Source organism: Chelonoidis abingdonii, chromosome 5, assembly GCF_003597395.2.
Source record: "Chelonoidis abingdonii isolate Lonesome George chromosome 5, CheloAbing_2.0, whole genome shotgun sequence".
Taxonomy (NCBI): Eukaryota; Metazoa; Chordata; order Testudines; family Testudinidae; genus Chelonoidis; species Chelonoidis abingdonii.
The window spans coordinates 93351473-93365626 of NC_133773.1; the positions used below are offsets into that span (position 1 = coordinate 93351473).

At 42.2% G+C, this 14154-nt stretch overlaps 1 protein-coding gene across 4 annotated transcripts in view; it reads left to right on the top strand.

Moving 5' to 3' along the window:
- Positions 1-14154, top strand: part of LNX1 (ligand of numb-protein X 1) — an 85628-nt gene that overhangs the window by 64269 nt on the left and 7205 nt on the right. For all 4 annotated transcript variants that reach the window (XM_032774231.2, XM_032774232.2, XM_032774233.2 and 1 more), the window contains 2 exons: positions 6244-6421; positions 10940-11168. In XM_032774231.2, the coding sequence (XP_032630122.1) occupies positions 6244-6421; positions 10940-11168 (407 nt within the window). The remainder of the gene's footprint in view (positions 1-6243; positions 6422-10939; positions 11169-14154) is intronic.

The window sequence follows — 14154 nt, forward strand, 5'->3', positions numbered from 1 at the left end:
CTAACAGCACACACAGAAACTTCCCTCCCTCAAGATTTGAAGGTATCCTGTCCTCCGATTGGTCCTCTGGTCAGGTGACAGCCAGGCTTACTGAACTTGTTAACCTCTTACAGTCAAAAGAGATATAAAGTACTTCTGTTCTATTAACTCCTACTATCTGTTTATGACACCTTATTTTGTTGCATAGAATATGGAGATAAGGGAATCCCCCAACAGGTGTCTGGAGTATGTCTCTGTACCTCTCTGTCTCCAGTCCTGTCCCATCAGTGACAGCACAACTGGCTTAGTGGCTGTGCTGCTTCTGGCCAGTGGCAGCACTTTGTGACTCCTCCACAGGAGGGAAACATGTTATCTGGAGCACCTGATCCCTGACTCCTCCCCTCTGTGGCCTTTTCATCCCAAGACAGATGAGCTCTGGATTGGTTAAATCGAGATTGGAGAGAGCAGGCTGCTTAGCTGCCTTTCCCTTTCATACATCCCCTCTCGTCTCATTTAATTCTAGATGTTGGTTTACTAGGTGCCTGTAGTATTTCTGGGATAATGAGGGTGAATGACCATAGGTGCTTTGCTTGAAAAATAGGTTATCCATCCACACAGTTCAACTCTTCAGCAACCAGCTCCAAGGCTATTTAGATATGGGGCTCAGATCTGGCTTTGAGAATCAGAGCCACACTGAACGGATGTGGCTGGGATAGAGATGCCTCTGGGGTTACTACAGCATGGCACTCTGGTGACTTAGAGCTTGTCTACATGATGGGGTAATGTGCACTACATGGGAGTGATTTCTATAGTGCACTAACATGGTGCACGTTAATTGATCTCTGCAGACCCTGCTGGTGTGCACTAAAAGTTCCCTAGTGTACTTCAAAATAGTACTGAAACAGCATTACATTACAGTGCACTAGGAAGCTTTTATCAATGACCTGGGGAAAAAAAAATCATCACTGGTAAAGTTTTCAGATGACACACACATTGGGGCAGTGGTAAATAATGAAGAGGATAGGTCACTGATTCAGACCAAATCTTCTAGGTAAGCTGGGTGCAAGCAACCAATATGCATTTTAATATGGCTACATGTAAATGTATACATCTAGGAACAAAGAATGGAGGCCATGCTTATAGGATGGGGTCTCTATCCTGGGAAGCAGTGACTCTGAAAAAGATTTGGGGATCCTGGTGGATACTCAGCTGAATATGAGCTCCCAGTGCAATGCTGTGGCCGAAAGACCTAATGCAATCCTGGAATGCATAAAACAGGTGAATCTCGAGTAGAGAGGTTATTTATCTCTGTATTTGGGACTGGTGTGTTTGCTACTGGAATACCGTGTTCCATTCTGGTGCCCACAACTCAAGAAGAATGTCAGTAAATTGGAGGGCACAGAGAAGAGCCAGAAGAATGATCAAAGGATTAGAAAAAACATCCCTTATAGTGGTAGACTCAAAGAGCTCAATCTATTTAGTTTAACAAAGAGAAGGTTAAGGGGTGACTTGATTACAATCTGTAAGTATCTACATGGGAAACAATTATTTAGCAATAGGCTCCTCAGTCTAGCAGAGAAAGGTACAAAGCTGGAAGTTGAAGCTAGAAAACTTCAGACTGGGATTGAGGAGTAAATTTTCGACAGTGAGTGTAACTGACCAAGGAATAATTTACCAAGGGTCGTGGTGGATTCTCCATCACTGAGAATTTTTAAATCAAGATTGGATGTTTTTCTAGCAGATCTGCTCTAGGAATTATTTTGGGGAAGATCTATGGCCTGTACTGAACAGGAGGGCAGACTAGATGATCACAATGTTCCCCTCTGGCCTTGAAATCTGTGAATCTAGGGTGCACTAGCTGGGTCTACATGGACCAATTATTGCGCAGTATGTTAGTGCTCTTTAGAAATCACACCCCTGTAGTGCACATCACTCACCATGTAGATGTACCCTCAGTCATACAGATGCCCCTGGTACCCTTTAGCTGAGGGTATGCAAACAGCCCCATTCTTTCTGAAAGGGTGCATGAGGAGGGAGGTGGTTCTGTTTCCCTTTCCCCACAACACTGGTGCTGTGCTACACTCCTGTTGGTTAGCTAGAATCTAGTTTTGCTTTTCCAGTGTGGCACCTATGATTCAATAGACTGAACAACTCTGAAGGAGCTCAGACAGCCTGTGGGATTGATTATGTGGAGGCGCCGTAGTGTTTTGCTGTGGTGCACTCTGTCTTTAACTCGCTGTTGTAGTGTTGTTTGCCTTTTGTCAGGCACATGTGAGTATTGGTCTGGATTTGTCTCAGTATTTACCAGATAGTTCTCAGTACATACCCTGCATTTTTTTCACCATACTCTTTCATAATTCACACTCTTTAAAATTAGGCTTTGCAGGGTATGCGGGCTTAAATACAGTATGTGCTCTTGCTTAGATCTAATGGACATCTTCTTGGCCATGCTTTCCAGTCAAAGCAATTTCCTTTGGATGTGTGGCTTGGTGAATCTTACATCTGTCTTCGTCAGTGGGGATTGTTAAATTAAATGTGGCTAATAGAGAAACTGTTAATTAATATAACCCAGTGTTGTTAATTTGAAGTTTATGGGGGGAATAATTCATCCTTGGGAGAGGTGGACTTTTGTTAACATCACTGGTCCCCTCTTAACTCTCTGAGAGAGCCAGTTCTGTCTGGGTTAAATATATAACACGGATATAAATATGTGCTGGATTTTGCCTTCAAGTCTCTAGCGTATTCAGTGCCAAAAATAAACTCCAGACTCCAGTATTATTTGTTATTGTATAATGACTCAGGAATCCCTTTTGGCCAAGTCACTGCCCTCATGACATCCTGCCTCCATCTGGAAAGAGGCGAAAAGAGGCTTTCTTTCAAGCAAATGCCAATGGTAAACAGGAGGACAGCCAGCAGAGCAATGATGAAGTAGCAACACAATCTGTATTGAATACATCCTCTTTGGTGTGTATTGGGAGTGTATTTTGCATAGTGTGGTGTATGATTGGTCATGAGTAGGGTTCTTAGTAAGCTATCCTCCCATGTCTGAGGAACAAGGCAATGTAAAGCCCAGGTTGCTGCTGCTGCCTGGACTTGAATAGAAAAGATGTCAGAAACACTCTCCAGTACTACAGAGGGATCTGTTAAATAGGATTTGTAATATAGAAATAAAGCCAGATTCTGCTCCTTTGAAATCATTGGGAGTTTTGCCATTGACTTCAATGCAGATGCAGTAGTAGGCACTAAAATAGCACTTGGTTTTAATTGTAACTATTTCTTCTACTCTGATTGTTTATAACATGTTGTTATCCAGTCCTTAAAGACGGAGCCTATTGCCCCTGCTGCTCAGGCACATAATGTCCTGTAGCTGTGTGAGTGGGTTAGCCTGTAGGTAATATATATTTTCCAAGCAGCTGCAGCTGTGTCCGTTGTCTGTGAGACACGCGTCATGACTTTGAGGTTGTGATAATTTGCTGTAAATATTTATTTTTACAGTAAACTTTAAAAAAAAAAAAAAAGGGATGAGGGGGAGGCGACAAGCTGTATGTTTTCCCCGTCACAGCCTCCAAGGTCATTTCAAAGCGATGGAGAAGGGTAGTTGTTTAGAAGAGGATGTATTGAAATGCACTCATTAATAAACATTGCCTTTTAACTGGTTTACTCATGACTAACAGTACCTCCGAGAGTGCAGTCCATGTGTTTATTAAAAAGACTTTAATTTCCTTTTATCACTATCTTCCCCTCATTTGAGAATTCACAATTCCCATCTATCTCTGATCATTTTAAAAAATAAGATGCTGCAAGGAATCTTCAAAGGGAAGCTGATTGTTGGCTTGTATGTGTGCGCATGCACACAGAAAAGCAGTTCTTCAATCATGTTTCATTGAAAAGTAACATTTGATGATTTGTTTCTGAACATAACTCTTAAATGCTGATAGTGTCTGTACTGTTTCCTCAGAAATATGGCATAAGCAGCCTTCTTTTATCAGTAACATTCTTGATGTCTGAGACAGAATGGGCATAGAATAGCTAACAAGCATGCTCTGAATCAGAGGATATAATTTTGAGCTGCTGTTACAAAATCAAAAACTGCCCTTTTGTGAAAAATTAGCACTACTCTCCCCACCCTCCACCCCGAAAAGAGCTATTCTCAGTTAAATCAACCCATTCTCAAGGGGAAAGGGGCAATTTTTTGCATGCAAATGGGTAAACCAAAGCAAAATTAGGTTAATTTTTGAGCAAAGGTGGAGTCACAACAATTTTACACAGTCATGTAAAAAATTAATTTTGAAAAAATAAGACTATGTTGCAGGAATGAAACTACCTGAAATAGAATAATGAACATTTTTTGTGGAAAAAAAGTGGATGATTTCACACAGCTGTGCTGTAGATCTTTTGGAAGTGTTCAGTTGCTTTCAGACCACAATAGCAAGTCATCTTATAGACATTCTGACTCTCTGTGTTCCATCTCAGGCCAGGGGTGTTACGTGGTATGCAGCATCCATAACAGTGCTACATTTGCAATTCCTATCCCTACGACATAAGAAGGAACCTGTTTAGATGGAGTTTAGTGACTTCATTATCTGAAGTGTTATGGAATATTAGCATTTTGATATTTTCTGCAGTGTCTGGAAGTCCTTTGCTGGATGGCAGCTGATAAATGCAGCTTGTTTGTTTTAATCGCAGAACTCTTGAGATGGAATTATAGTCTCATCGTTCTAAATGTGCCTTTAAAAATAAAATGCTGTAAATATATACATACTCAAGCCCATTAATCATTCATTGGCAGATTTCCCAATGCAATTGTTCCCTTTTCCTATTTTCCCACTTCTGTCTTTCCTTGAAGTTTACTCTAGTCATTGCCAGAAAAGCCAGACATCTGATTGTTCTTCTCTCTATACTATTGAGTCAGAACTTGAAATAGGATTTCGTGGTCGAATCTGAGATTTCAGGGATGGGATTATCACAGCCCTGAATGAGATTGATCCATCTTTTTGCGTATCACAGATGTGATGTCACACTCATGAATGATGAGATCTTTTGTACTGTGTCATAGAGTAGCTAGCCCTGCAGCACATGTATTATATTTGTATATTGAAACTCGAAAGTAGTGTGCCAGTTCTGCTCTAGAGGCTGAAATGTTCAGAGAGTAATTGTAGGAACACAGCATATGAATTATTGAGGGAAGTTAGTTATTCAGTAAGGTTTAAATCCAGATTTTTTGGAGAAAAATCCATGTCCATTATATAAATTATTTGGTAGTTCACACATTCAGGTCACATGCTGAGGAGAGAACTCTATTTGAATACTAGAAAGGCTTTCCCTGCCGTATTACATTTTAGAACCTACGTTACCTTATGATCCTTCAGTATCTGATGATGTGTGTTGATTTGTCTGACCCTTATTCACAAAGTATAAACAAACTGAGCACCCTTGCCTAACAAAGTGGTTAGCTTTTCCTATTGGGAGAAAAAAGATGAATTGCCTCATAGTTTGGATATGGCCATCACACAGAAGCAACCTTTTAAAAATCAGCAATAAATGAATCACCGCAGAAGCCCTTGACACTTATTCTATAAAAGTCCTTTGTAGTTCTCCCTAGTTAAATACACAGCCTTGTATGCAGTTTCTCCCGGAGAGTTTCATAAAGCCATAGAAAATAGAGATGGAAAAGAACTATGATGTCATGTAGTCCATCCCCTATAGGTTTCTTCCTTATAGTACATATATTGTTTCTTCTTTGTTAAAAATGTATGACAAAAGTTTTCAAATTTGGATGCCGAAAGTTAAGCACCTGAATCTAAATTGAGGCACCTAAATAAGTGGTCTGATTTTCAGAGGTGCTGAACACCCAACATTTTTACTAGTATATAATTTCTGGTTGCTTTCTAAGTGAAAACTGAGGCCACTTTATTTGTGTGTCCAGGCACCCTGATTCTGCTCCCATTAAGGTAAATGACACAATCACCGACTTTAATGGGAGCAGTACTGGATCCCAAATACAGATTTAGTGACCGACTTTACTCGTCCAAGTTTGGAGTGCTTTGGTCATAGCTGTGACCCTGCAGAATCCCAAGCAGTAGGATAGTCTTATTTACTATCCACACAAGTGTTGTGAGCTCAGGAGTTGTAAAATGCTTTGAGATCCTCTGATTAGTCATCATACAGCTGCATATTAATTCCAGTTTGATTACTCCAAGTAATGAAGCTATCAGAAGGCTATATGTGAACATGTCGTTTATCCTTGTTGTTTGGCCTCCACAGAACACCCTTCATGCTGTCACCTGTCATGAGAAGGTGGTGTCTGTCCGGAAAGATAACACAGAGTCACTGGGAATGACTGTGGCAGGTGGAGCATCTCACAGGGAATGGGATTTGCCCATCTACGTGATAAGCATTGAACCTGGAGGAGTCATCAGCAGAGATGGCAGAATGAAAACAGGTAAAGCTAATGGGGTTTGGAGGCCTGCTTGAATGGAAAGCTCCCTTTTGATGAAACGAAAGATCACAAAGAAGGGGTGCCACACTCTGTATGTTTCTATAAACACTTAGACATCTCTCAGAGATGAGAAAAACTAGCCTGAAAGAGTTTTTAAAAGAAGGCAAACTCCTTAGCTGAGATTGTGCCTCTGAGACCTACGGCTGGAGGGACCCTCCTCCTGTGGAGCCCTTGGTTCTCCTAGCTACCTCTGCAGTGCTGTCCCCCACTCTCCTCTCAAAGCCTGTGGTCACTCTCTATGTGGTCCTGTGTGTGCACTGAGACAGTAGAAGTGTCAGTGTGGGGGAAAGGGGTAATGTAATGTATGTCGTCTCACCACCCCCAAAGACCTGTTGAAGTTGTTTTAAAAAAAAAAATTACAGCCTGAGGGTGTATAGAACAGCCTTTTTCCCCAGAGTCTTTTCTGTGGGGGTGCAGAATCTCTCCCCAGTCAGATGATGTGGTGGGACCTTAGCAAAGGGATCTTTGCAGAGATTTTCTTTTCAGTATCAATTCCTATGGGTTTTACCATGAGGAGAGGGTGAATGGGCCTATATTATCTATTACATACAAAAAAAAATTAAAAGAACGTTAAGGCTGTAAAGTCAAGCATGCAAAGTTAGGACACAATTCAGGTTGCTCGTGCACACTTTATTTGGCCCTCTTGTTTGCATATGTGTTATAATGTAGTCTTCAATTACATGGTCACATACTATTTTTCCACAGGACCCCTGCCTCATTCAGTGCACAGGATGAACGATGCTCACTTAATAGGCAGCTTTTCAATATTTTATCTTCATTTTTCAATTTGCGGCCCTAAGCCTTACTTACTGCACACTATTCAAACCCTGCTCTGAAGGCAACAAAGAGTCCTGTGGCACCTTATAGACTAACAGATGTATTGGAGCATGAGCTTTCGTGGGTGAATACCCACTTTGTCAGATGCATCTGTTAGTCTATAAGGTGCCACAGGACTCTGTCGCTTTTTACAGATCCAGACTAACATGGCTACCCCTCTGATACTTCTCTGAAGGCAGAATTATTCATTTCCTCAAGGGCTTTTCAGTGGTGCTCTTTTCAATAGTATTAATGTCAAAATTGTCCATTAATATTAAGTGCCCTGTTAGAGATGCCTAGAACCTGATATTTTCAGGTTATGTAGCATTATAGAGCATATCCTATGTTCAAAGCACAGCTCCCGTTGATTAGTTGCAGCTGTGAATGCTCAGCTCTTCTGCAAATCAGACTCCAGGGAATCAAGTTGGGTACCCAGAAAATGAGGAACACACCATTAATGATCACCACTGAAGTTTGGTTTAAGTGACATGATGTGCCTGAGATGACACCGGAACTCTGTGGGAGAGTAAGAGAGAGAATCCGGTTCTCCAGGGCAGCATTTAAGTACTCAAAGCATGAACCCAGGACTTGCTGTCCCTGAAATATTCAGCCCTGCCTCATTCACTACACAACTTCCATTTTCTGCAACAAGTGAGGCAAGAATTTACACATAACAGCCTCCTCCACTGTACAACCTTGATTTATTCCCAGAGCACCAGCCATTCTAGGCACTGAATGAGGCCGGGGTACTGTGGAAAAAACAGTATGTGATCCTATAATTAAAGACTGCATCATAATACATACATGCAAGGGAGCCAAATTAAGGCCACATGGGTAACCTTAATTCTAGCATTTCCCAACCTTTGAGTGCTTGACTTTGCCACCTTAACTTCATTTTAATAGCATTTTTGTATGTAATTTCTTAGGTTTAAAAAAAAAAGAGCAAACTGGAAAAAAACAGAATTTCCATAATGTAGACCCATATTTACTCCACATGATTCATCAGCAGGGTTAGAACATTGGCTCTTGAGCTAACAGAGTAAGTAATAGCAGGTGTAAGTTTTTTCATCCTCTATGTGGGCCAACCACTAAAGGGAGATGAGACACATTTTGCCAGTGGATCTGACAGAAGAGAAATGTTGAGACTATGGCCACGTCTAGACAACGCGCCGTATCGGCGCGTTAAAATCGATTGCTTGGGGATCGATATATCGTGTCTCATCTAGACACGATATATTGATCCCAGAGCGTGCTTAGATCGATTCCGGAACTCCACCAAGACGAACGGACTTCCGGATTCGACATGGCGAGCCGCGGACATCGATCCCGCGTGGTGAAGATGGGTGAGTAAATCGATTTTAGATATTCGATTTCAGCTACGCTATTCTCGTAGCTGAAATTGCGTATCTAAAATCGATTTTATCTCGTCGTGTAGACCTGGCCTATGGGTACTATTCCAGGTTCTGAGGGGAATGTGCAGTAGTGGTTACAGACCCCTCCAGCCTGTCCCAGACTCCACCCTGCCTCGGCCCCTCATTAGTACCCTCTGCCTCCTCCGAACAGCTCCAAATCCTGCTCCCCTTAACCCCTCTTCATTTCAATCTGGCTGCTTCCTCTTTTTATTCGTTGCTGCCTGTGTGCCAACAGGAGGAACACTGAGAGCCCTGCTCAGTTCCTGGCAACAAAGTCATGCTCAGCCCCTGAAGCCCTGGGCTAGAGGATACACCATACAGACAGAATTTTAGGTATTCTTGTTCCAGTGCATGGAGCTACTAGAGCTTCTCCACAAAATGGATGTAAGAATTTTATATATGTTTTGTGCATTAAAACATTGTCTGTTCCCCTAGCTTCATTCTGAGACGTGGCTGAATCATCTTGGCTTAAATTTTGCAAAAATATTCAGCCTGAGGCAGAAAATTTGAGCCCCAATGCTTAAAGTTTGGCAAAGTTATAAACAGCTGTAAACATAATGGAAAATGTTACGCAACTTTAACTATAGGCATCAGTATTTGTGTCACCTACAATTAAATGCTGATCAGATGCTTAGAGCTCCCCCAGCCAGCCCATCTGCGCTGCCCAGGGCTCCGGTGGTGATTTAAAGGGCAGTGCCAGGAGCCCTGGGCCCTTTAAGTCACCAGGTCCTGGGGCAGCTGGCCCTTCCTCTCCACCTTCCCCCCCCCCCGGCAGCTGTGCCAGTAAGGGGCCCTGTTTAGAGTAGCCCTGTTGTGATAATTGAGCCTACACATTTATCATAATTTACCCTCAACAGTAAAAAGTGAGTGTAAGTTCATAAGATATCGCAACAACCTGTAACAACAAATGTTGATAGGAAAAGGTGCAAAAGCAAATCTGAATTTTTCCAAACAAAAAGGGCTGCTGATGCAACTCAAGGACTGGGCTAAGATCATGCTTGGGTTCATACTTCTCATTTACCAGAAATCAGTGAACCAAAAATTGGTGTGTCAGAAACTAGGCCTAACTGGTAGATAAAATGGGTAGAATAGCCCATCTCATTGCTATCACTGCCTTTTGGAGTCCTTAGGGAAACTTTTTTGGGGGTGCATGGGGGGCTACTGGAGTGAGCTTCACCATCATGACTGCAACCCTCACCATCTCCTGGGATGCCAAACCTCCTTCATCCTAATCCTGAGCAGTCAGGGACAAAGGAAATCCAGCCTCTGCCTAAGATATGAAACTTCCTTCACTCCCCCGTCCCTCTGTATCCTCTTCTTTCCCTAACTTATTTTTCTTCTCTTTCCTCTCTCTCCTTTTTCCTTGTCTGATAAGAGTCAGGCTTAGCCAGCCAAGACTGTATATTTTGCAACAGTACTGTAAGCCTGTGACCAGAAAGACAGCAAAAGCAATGTTCTACACAGCCTGATGCTGACATGAGTTTGCCAGGTCTCAAAAGTGGCTGATAAGACCATGTGCTATGCCTGTGTTTTTCTGCAGTGAGGTTGCAAGTGAAATCAATATCAGAGACAGACGCTGCATTTTCTGTCTTCACTGTTCTTTTCTCTTCCCTTTTTTGTGTGTTTGTGTTCTAGGAAATGGGATCAGACTTTTAGTTCCAGCCCATCTCAACTAAATTCTTCTCTCTTCCCCATCTTTTATCCCATCTAAAAGACTGTCAAACAAGGGGGTTTTCCATCTAAAAACTTTTGCCAGCTAAAGGGATATTGTTAAAATGAAAACCTTACTTAATACTTCACATTAACACTGTTTCCTTCTTTTATCTTTAAGAAAAAGTTAAAAGGATTTGTAATGGTGTTTGCCATGGTACAAAGCTGTATATGCAAACCTTGTTTAATGCCGTGCAGTGAGTGGCCCTCAGACTGCTCTCTCTTACCTCAGGGCCCTTGGCTGCCCTCTGATCCAAGGTGGAGGAAAGGTGTGATCAAAAACACTACCTTTGCCCATTCTGGCTGTGATGATGCATGTTTTGAGTTCAGACCCTCATCTCACTCTCATGGTCTATTTTATGCCTCACGTTTATTTCATATGAAAATATTAACAACCACTTTTGATAGGCAACAAGTTCCCAGCCCTGGCCTATTCCTGAAATGTGTTTTGTTTAAAGGAAAAATTAATTAAAGCCTTAAACCATTTTCTCCTTTTATAATGGTTGTGTTCATCGTCCTCCAGGTGACATTTTGCTGAATGTGAATGGAATTGACCTGACTGGTGTCAGCCGTAGCGAGGCAGTAGTCCTATTGAAAAACACCACCTCATCTGTAGTGCTCAAAGCCTTGGAAATGAGAGAATGTGAGGCCCTGGAGGACATGAGCCATGTGTCACTCCCTGACACCACTCAGAACACATCTGATAACAGTGAATGGTCACCTTCCTGGGTTATGTGGCTTGAGCTGCCACGGTAAGTCCAAAAATTACATCCTTGTGTTGAAGGGGAATGGGAGGAAAGATTTATGTTTCTTGGATGGCTCTTGCTTTTTGGCCTGATTCATTACACTGACATCTTAATTAAATCCAGGTTCTGTCAAAAACCTTTATTTTAAATACCTCCCTTTAGTAATTGTTTATACATCTATGGAAAATAGACACATAGGGCTGCTTTTAAGGGAGGAAAGAGAGATCCTGAACAGTCCTATAGTTGAAAATGAGTTAGAGAAGGAAGGGAAAAGTCTGAGTGGATGAAGGAGCTCATAGAACTTAGATCTGGGATCTGAGCCCTCTGGACCACCCTGCAAAGTCCAAAACTACCCCTGCAGCACTCAAGCTTCACAGATCCTGTGTTAGTTAAATACAGCTGAACTGTTTGACTTTGCCCAGATGTTAAAAAGTGCACACAGTTGGTGCATTTCTCAGAATCGCCTCCCCTGATTCCACCACCTGCCTGCGAAAAGTTCATTTGTAAGATACAGGAAGCAGCTGTTTTGTAGTTTTTAGTAAAAATAAGCCACATAGTGTGTAGTTTAATTGTCTTACATACACAGGGCATTTTAACATCTTCAGCACGCATAAATCTGCATCTTGCAATGTTGTTTGAACCTGAGCTTTTAATGAAGACTTGCCCTGCATCAGGGATTACCCTCAGTTAATGCTGAAATTTCCAGTTCTTAAATGGAACAAAACTCTCATTGATTTCCAGGACTGCAGAATTTGATGCAACAGTTTATATATGCTTTACCTATTAACCTGAACCCAATGGCTGCTCAGAATATCCCTTTTTCTGTTAAAAGGGCAAGATCAGGTGAAACCAGTTGGGTTACTCAGGTTTTTTGTACACAGCTTCATGGTTTGCTTTTTTGGGGTATTTATACTCTAGCTAGATTCTGTTCTTTACTATTCCATGTTAGGCCATTTTGCAGACCCTTCCTCAGCTTGCAGCAAGGCCTGATGGGATGGCACAGGTGAAGCTTCTTTAGGTTTTGTTGTGTCTTACTGCATCAGGCCTGTGGTGAGGTGGTTCTGAACTCCGGCTGAGTGCAAAGACAGAATACTCCAGTTGAGTGTGAAAAGCAAAATTGTGCCATCTTTAGGGGGTCAGGTACATCTCTTCATTCCGGGGGGTGGACAGCCTAGGTCAATAGATTTTTCCCTTTGCTACTTTTATGTAGAAACTAGTGTGTTTATCAGCAACTGAGGGTGGATTTTAATTTACCCTTCACCATGGTTTTGATGAACCAGTCAGATGCTAGTATCACCCCTAGAACACACCCTCTGCCTCACTGCATAGCTAACCCTACTGCACCACAGGGATTGAGAGCTCCCCTCTCTACAACTTACAGTTCTCCCTCCTAAGCCAACAGAAATCTAAACTTTACTCTTAGTGGTTCAATATAAATACAATGCATCGCCCAGTGCCAAGGAAAATACAGCTTAAGTCCACCTCTAGGAAGCTTTCCCTCAGTAAGCTCACTGCACGTGCTGTAACACTGAAGGACTATGGTCACTCTGTCCTGGGTCCTGCAGTCAAGATAAAGTTACTGTCAGAGATGCAGAGTACCAATCAGCAAAAGCACACTGTTAAAATCAAGCAGTCATATCTTTGGCTTTCTGTGCTGGAAGGGAATTTTACCCTTTTGAACAGCATCTGAGTTCATTAGCCTCCCTGCTCCAGAAAATGCACATGTAGAGCCCCCAACCTTTTAACTGAAGGAAAATTACCCACTATGTCAGCAGGTCTGAAAACAGGAAATTCATTGTAATCATATCCCCAGCTGCAACTTAACTCACAGAAAAGGGGCACAGTGTGGCTGAAATGTAGGGGAATTAGTATGCTGAACTGGTCCGCTGGTTGTCTTAAATTTAAATTAAATACGGGGAATAAAGATTATTAGAATTGACAGTAACAAGAGGTGTATTTCACCCTTATCAGTACTGACTTGTTTGGCAGGCCCTAAGCAACAGATTTGGACTTATTCACTTAACAATACATGTTATCAGATACTTCAATCTTATCTAGCGCAAAAACTGGTTACCCTTCTGTTCTCACTGACTCTCTGGCGTCCACACTAGACATCTGGAAGTCCTTCAAGCTCTGTCACCAGGACATGTATCATTAATACACATTAACTCATTTCCCCCCGGTCTGAGAATTTAACCTTTCACTATGCTTCCAGGATGTTGTTGGTGAGAGCCACTCCCCACTAGATTTCAAGGGTATTTTCAACAGCTTTGCTACAAAGCCCAAGCTTGTCTTGGGAAATGATTCAATTTAAATACAATTCTGCTTAGTCAATGTTAATCTAGATTGCTTAATACGCAAGTGTGGGGCAATGGGAGGAAGTCTTGGTGTAACAGAGTGTGAAATATTTTGATACTATAATTAACGTTCAACAGCAGGAGTCAATGCCCCTAAGAAAGAGGAATGCAAGGAACAAGCAGGCCTGGTCCAGCAGGATAGGAAGCCAGAGCAGGCAGAATAAGGGAGATGGGAAGGGGACACAGAAGGGAGAGAAAATGGTAGAGGGGGAATATAGAGCATGATGTGGAGACATGGGGTAAGAGAGAAGGAAGAATCACTGGTCTCAGCGACAACCTGGAGTATCTGTTTTCAGAATCATAGAATATCAGGGTTGGAGGGGACCTCAGGAGGTCATCTGGTCCAACCCCCTGCTCAAAGCAGGACCAATCCCTACCTAAATCCCCAAATGGCCCCCTCAAGGATTGAACTCTCAATCCTGGGTTTAGCAGGCCAACTGCTCAAACCACTGAACTATCTCTCTCCCCCCCTACTTTGTTTCCCCTTAGTTTCTGTGAGTGTAGCTGTATGATTTAAGATTAGTGTTTCTCTGGGCATACTTCTGCGCTTATACCAATACTGTAAATGAGCAATACATTCCCTTAATATTGCTCACCTCTCTTCCATGGGTCGTATGCACATTACAAAGGTTGGT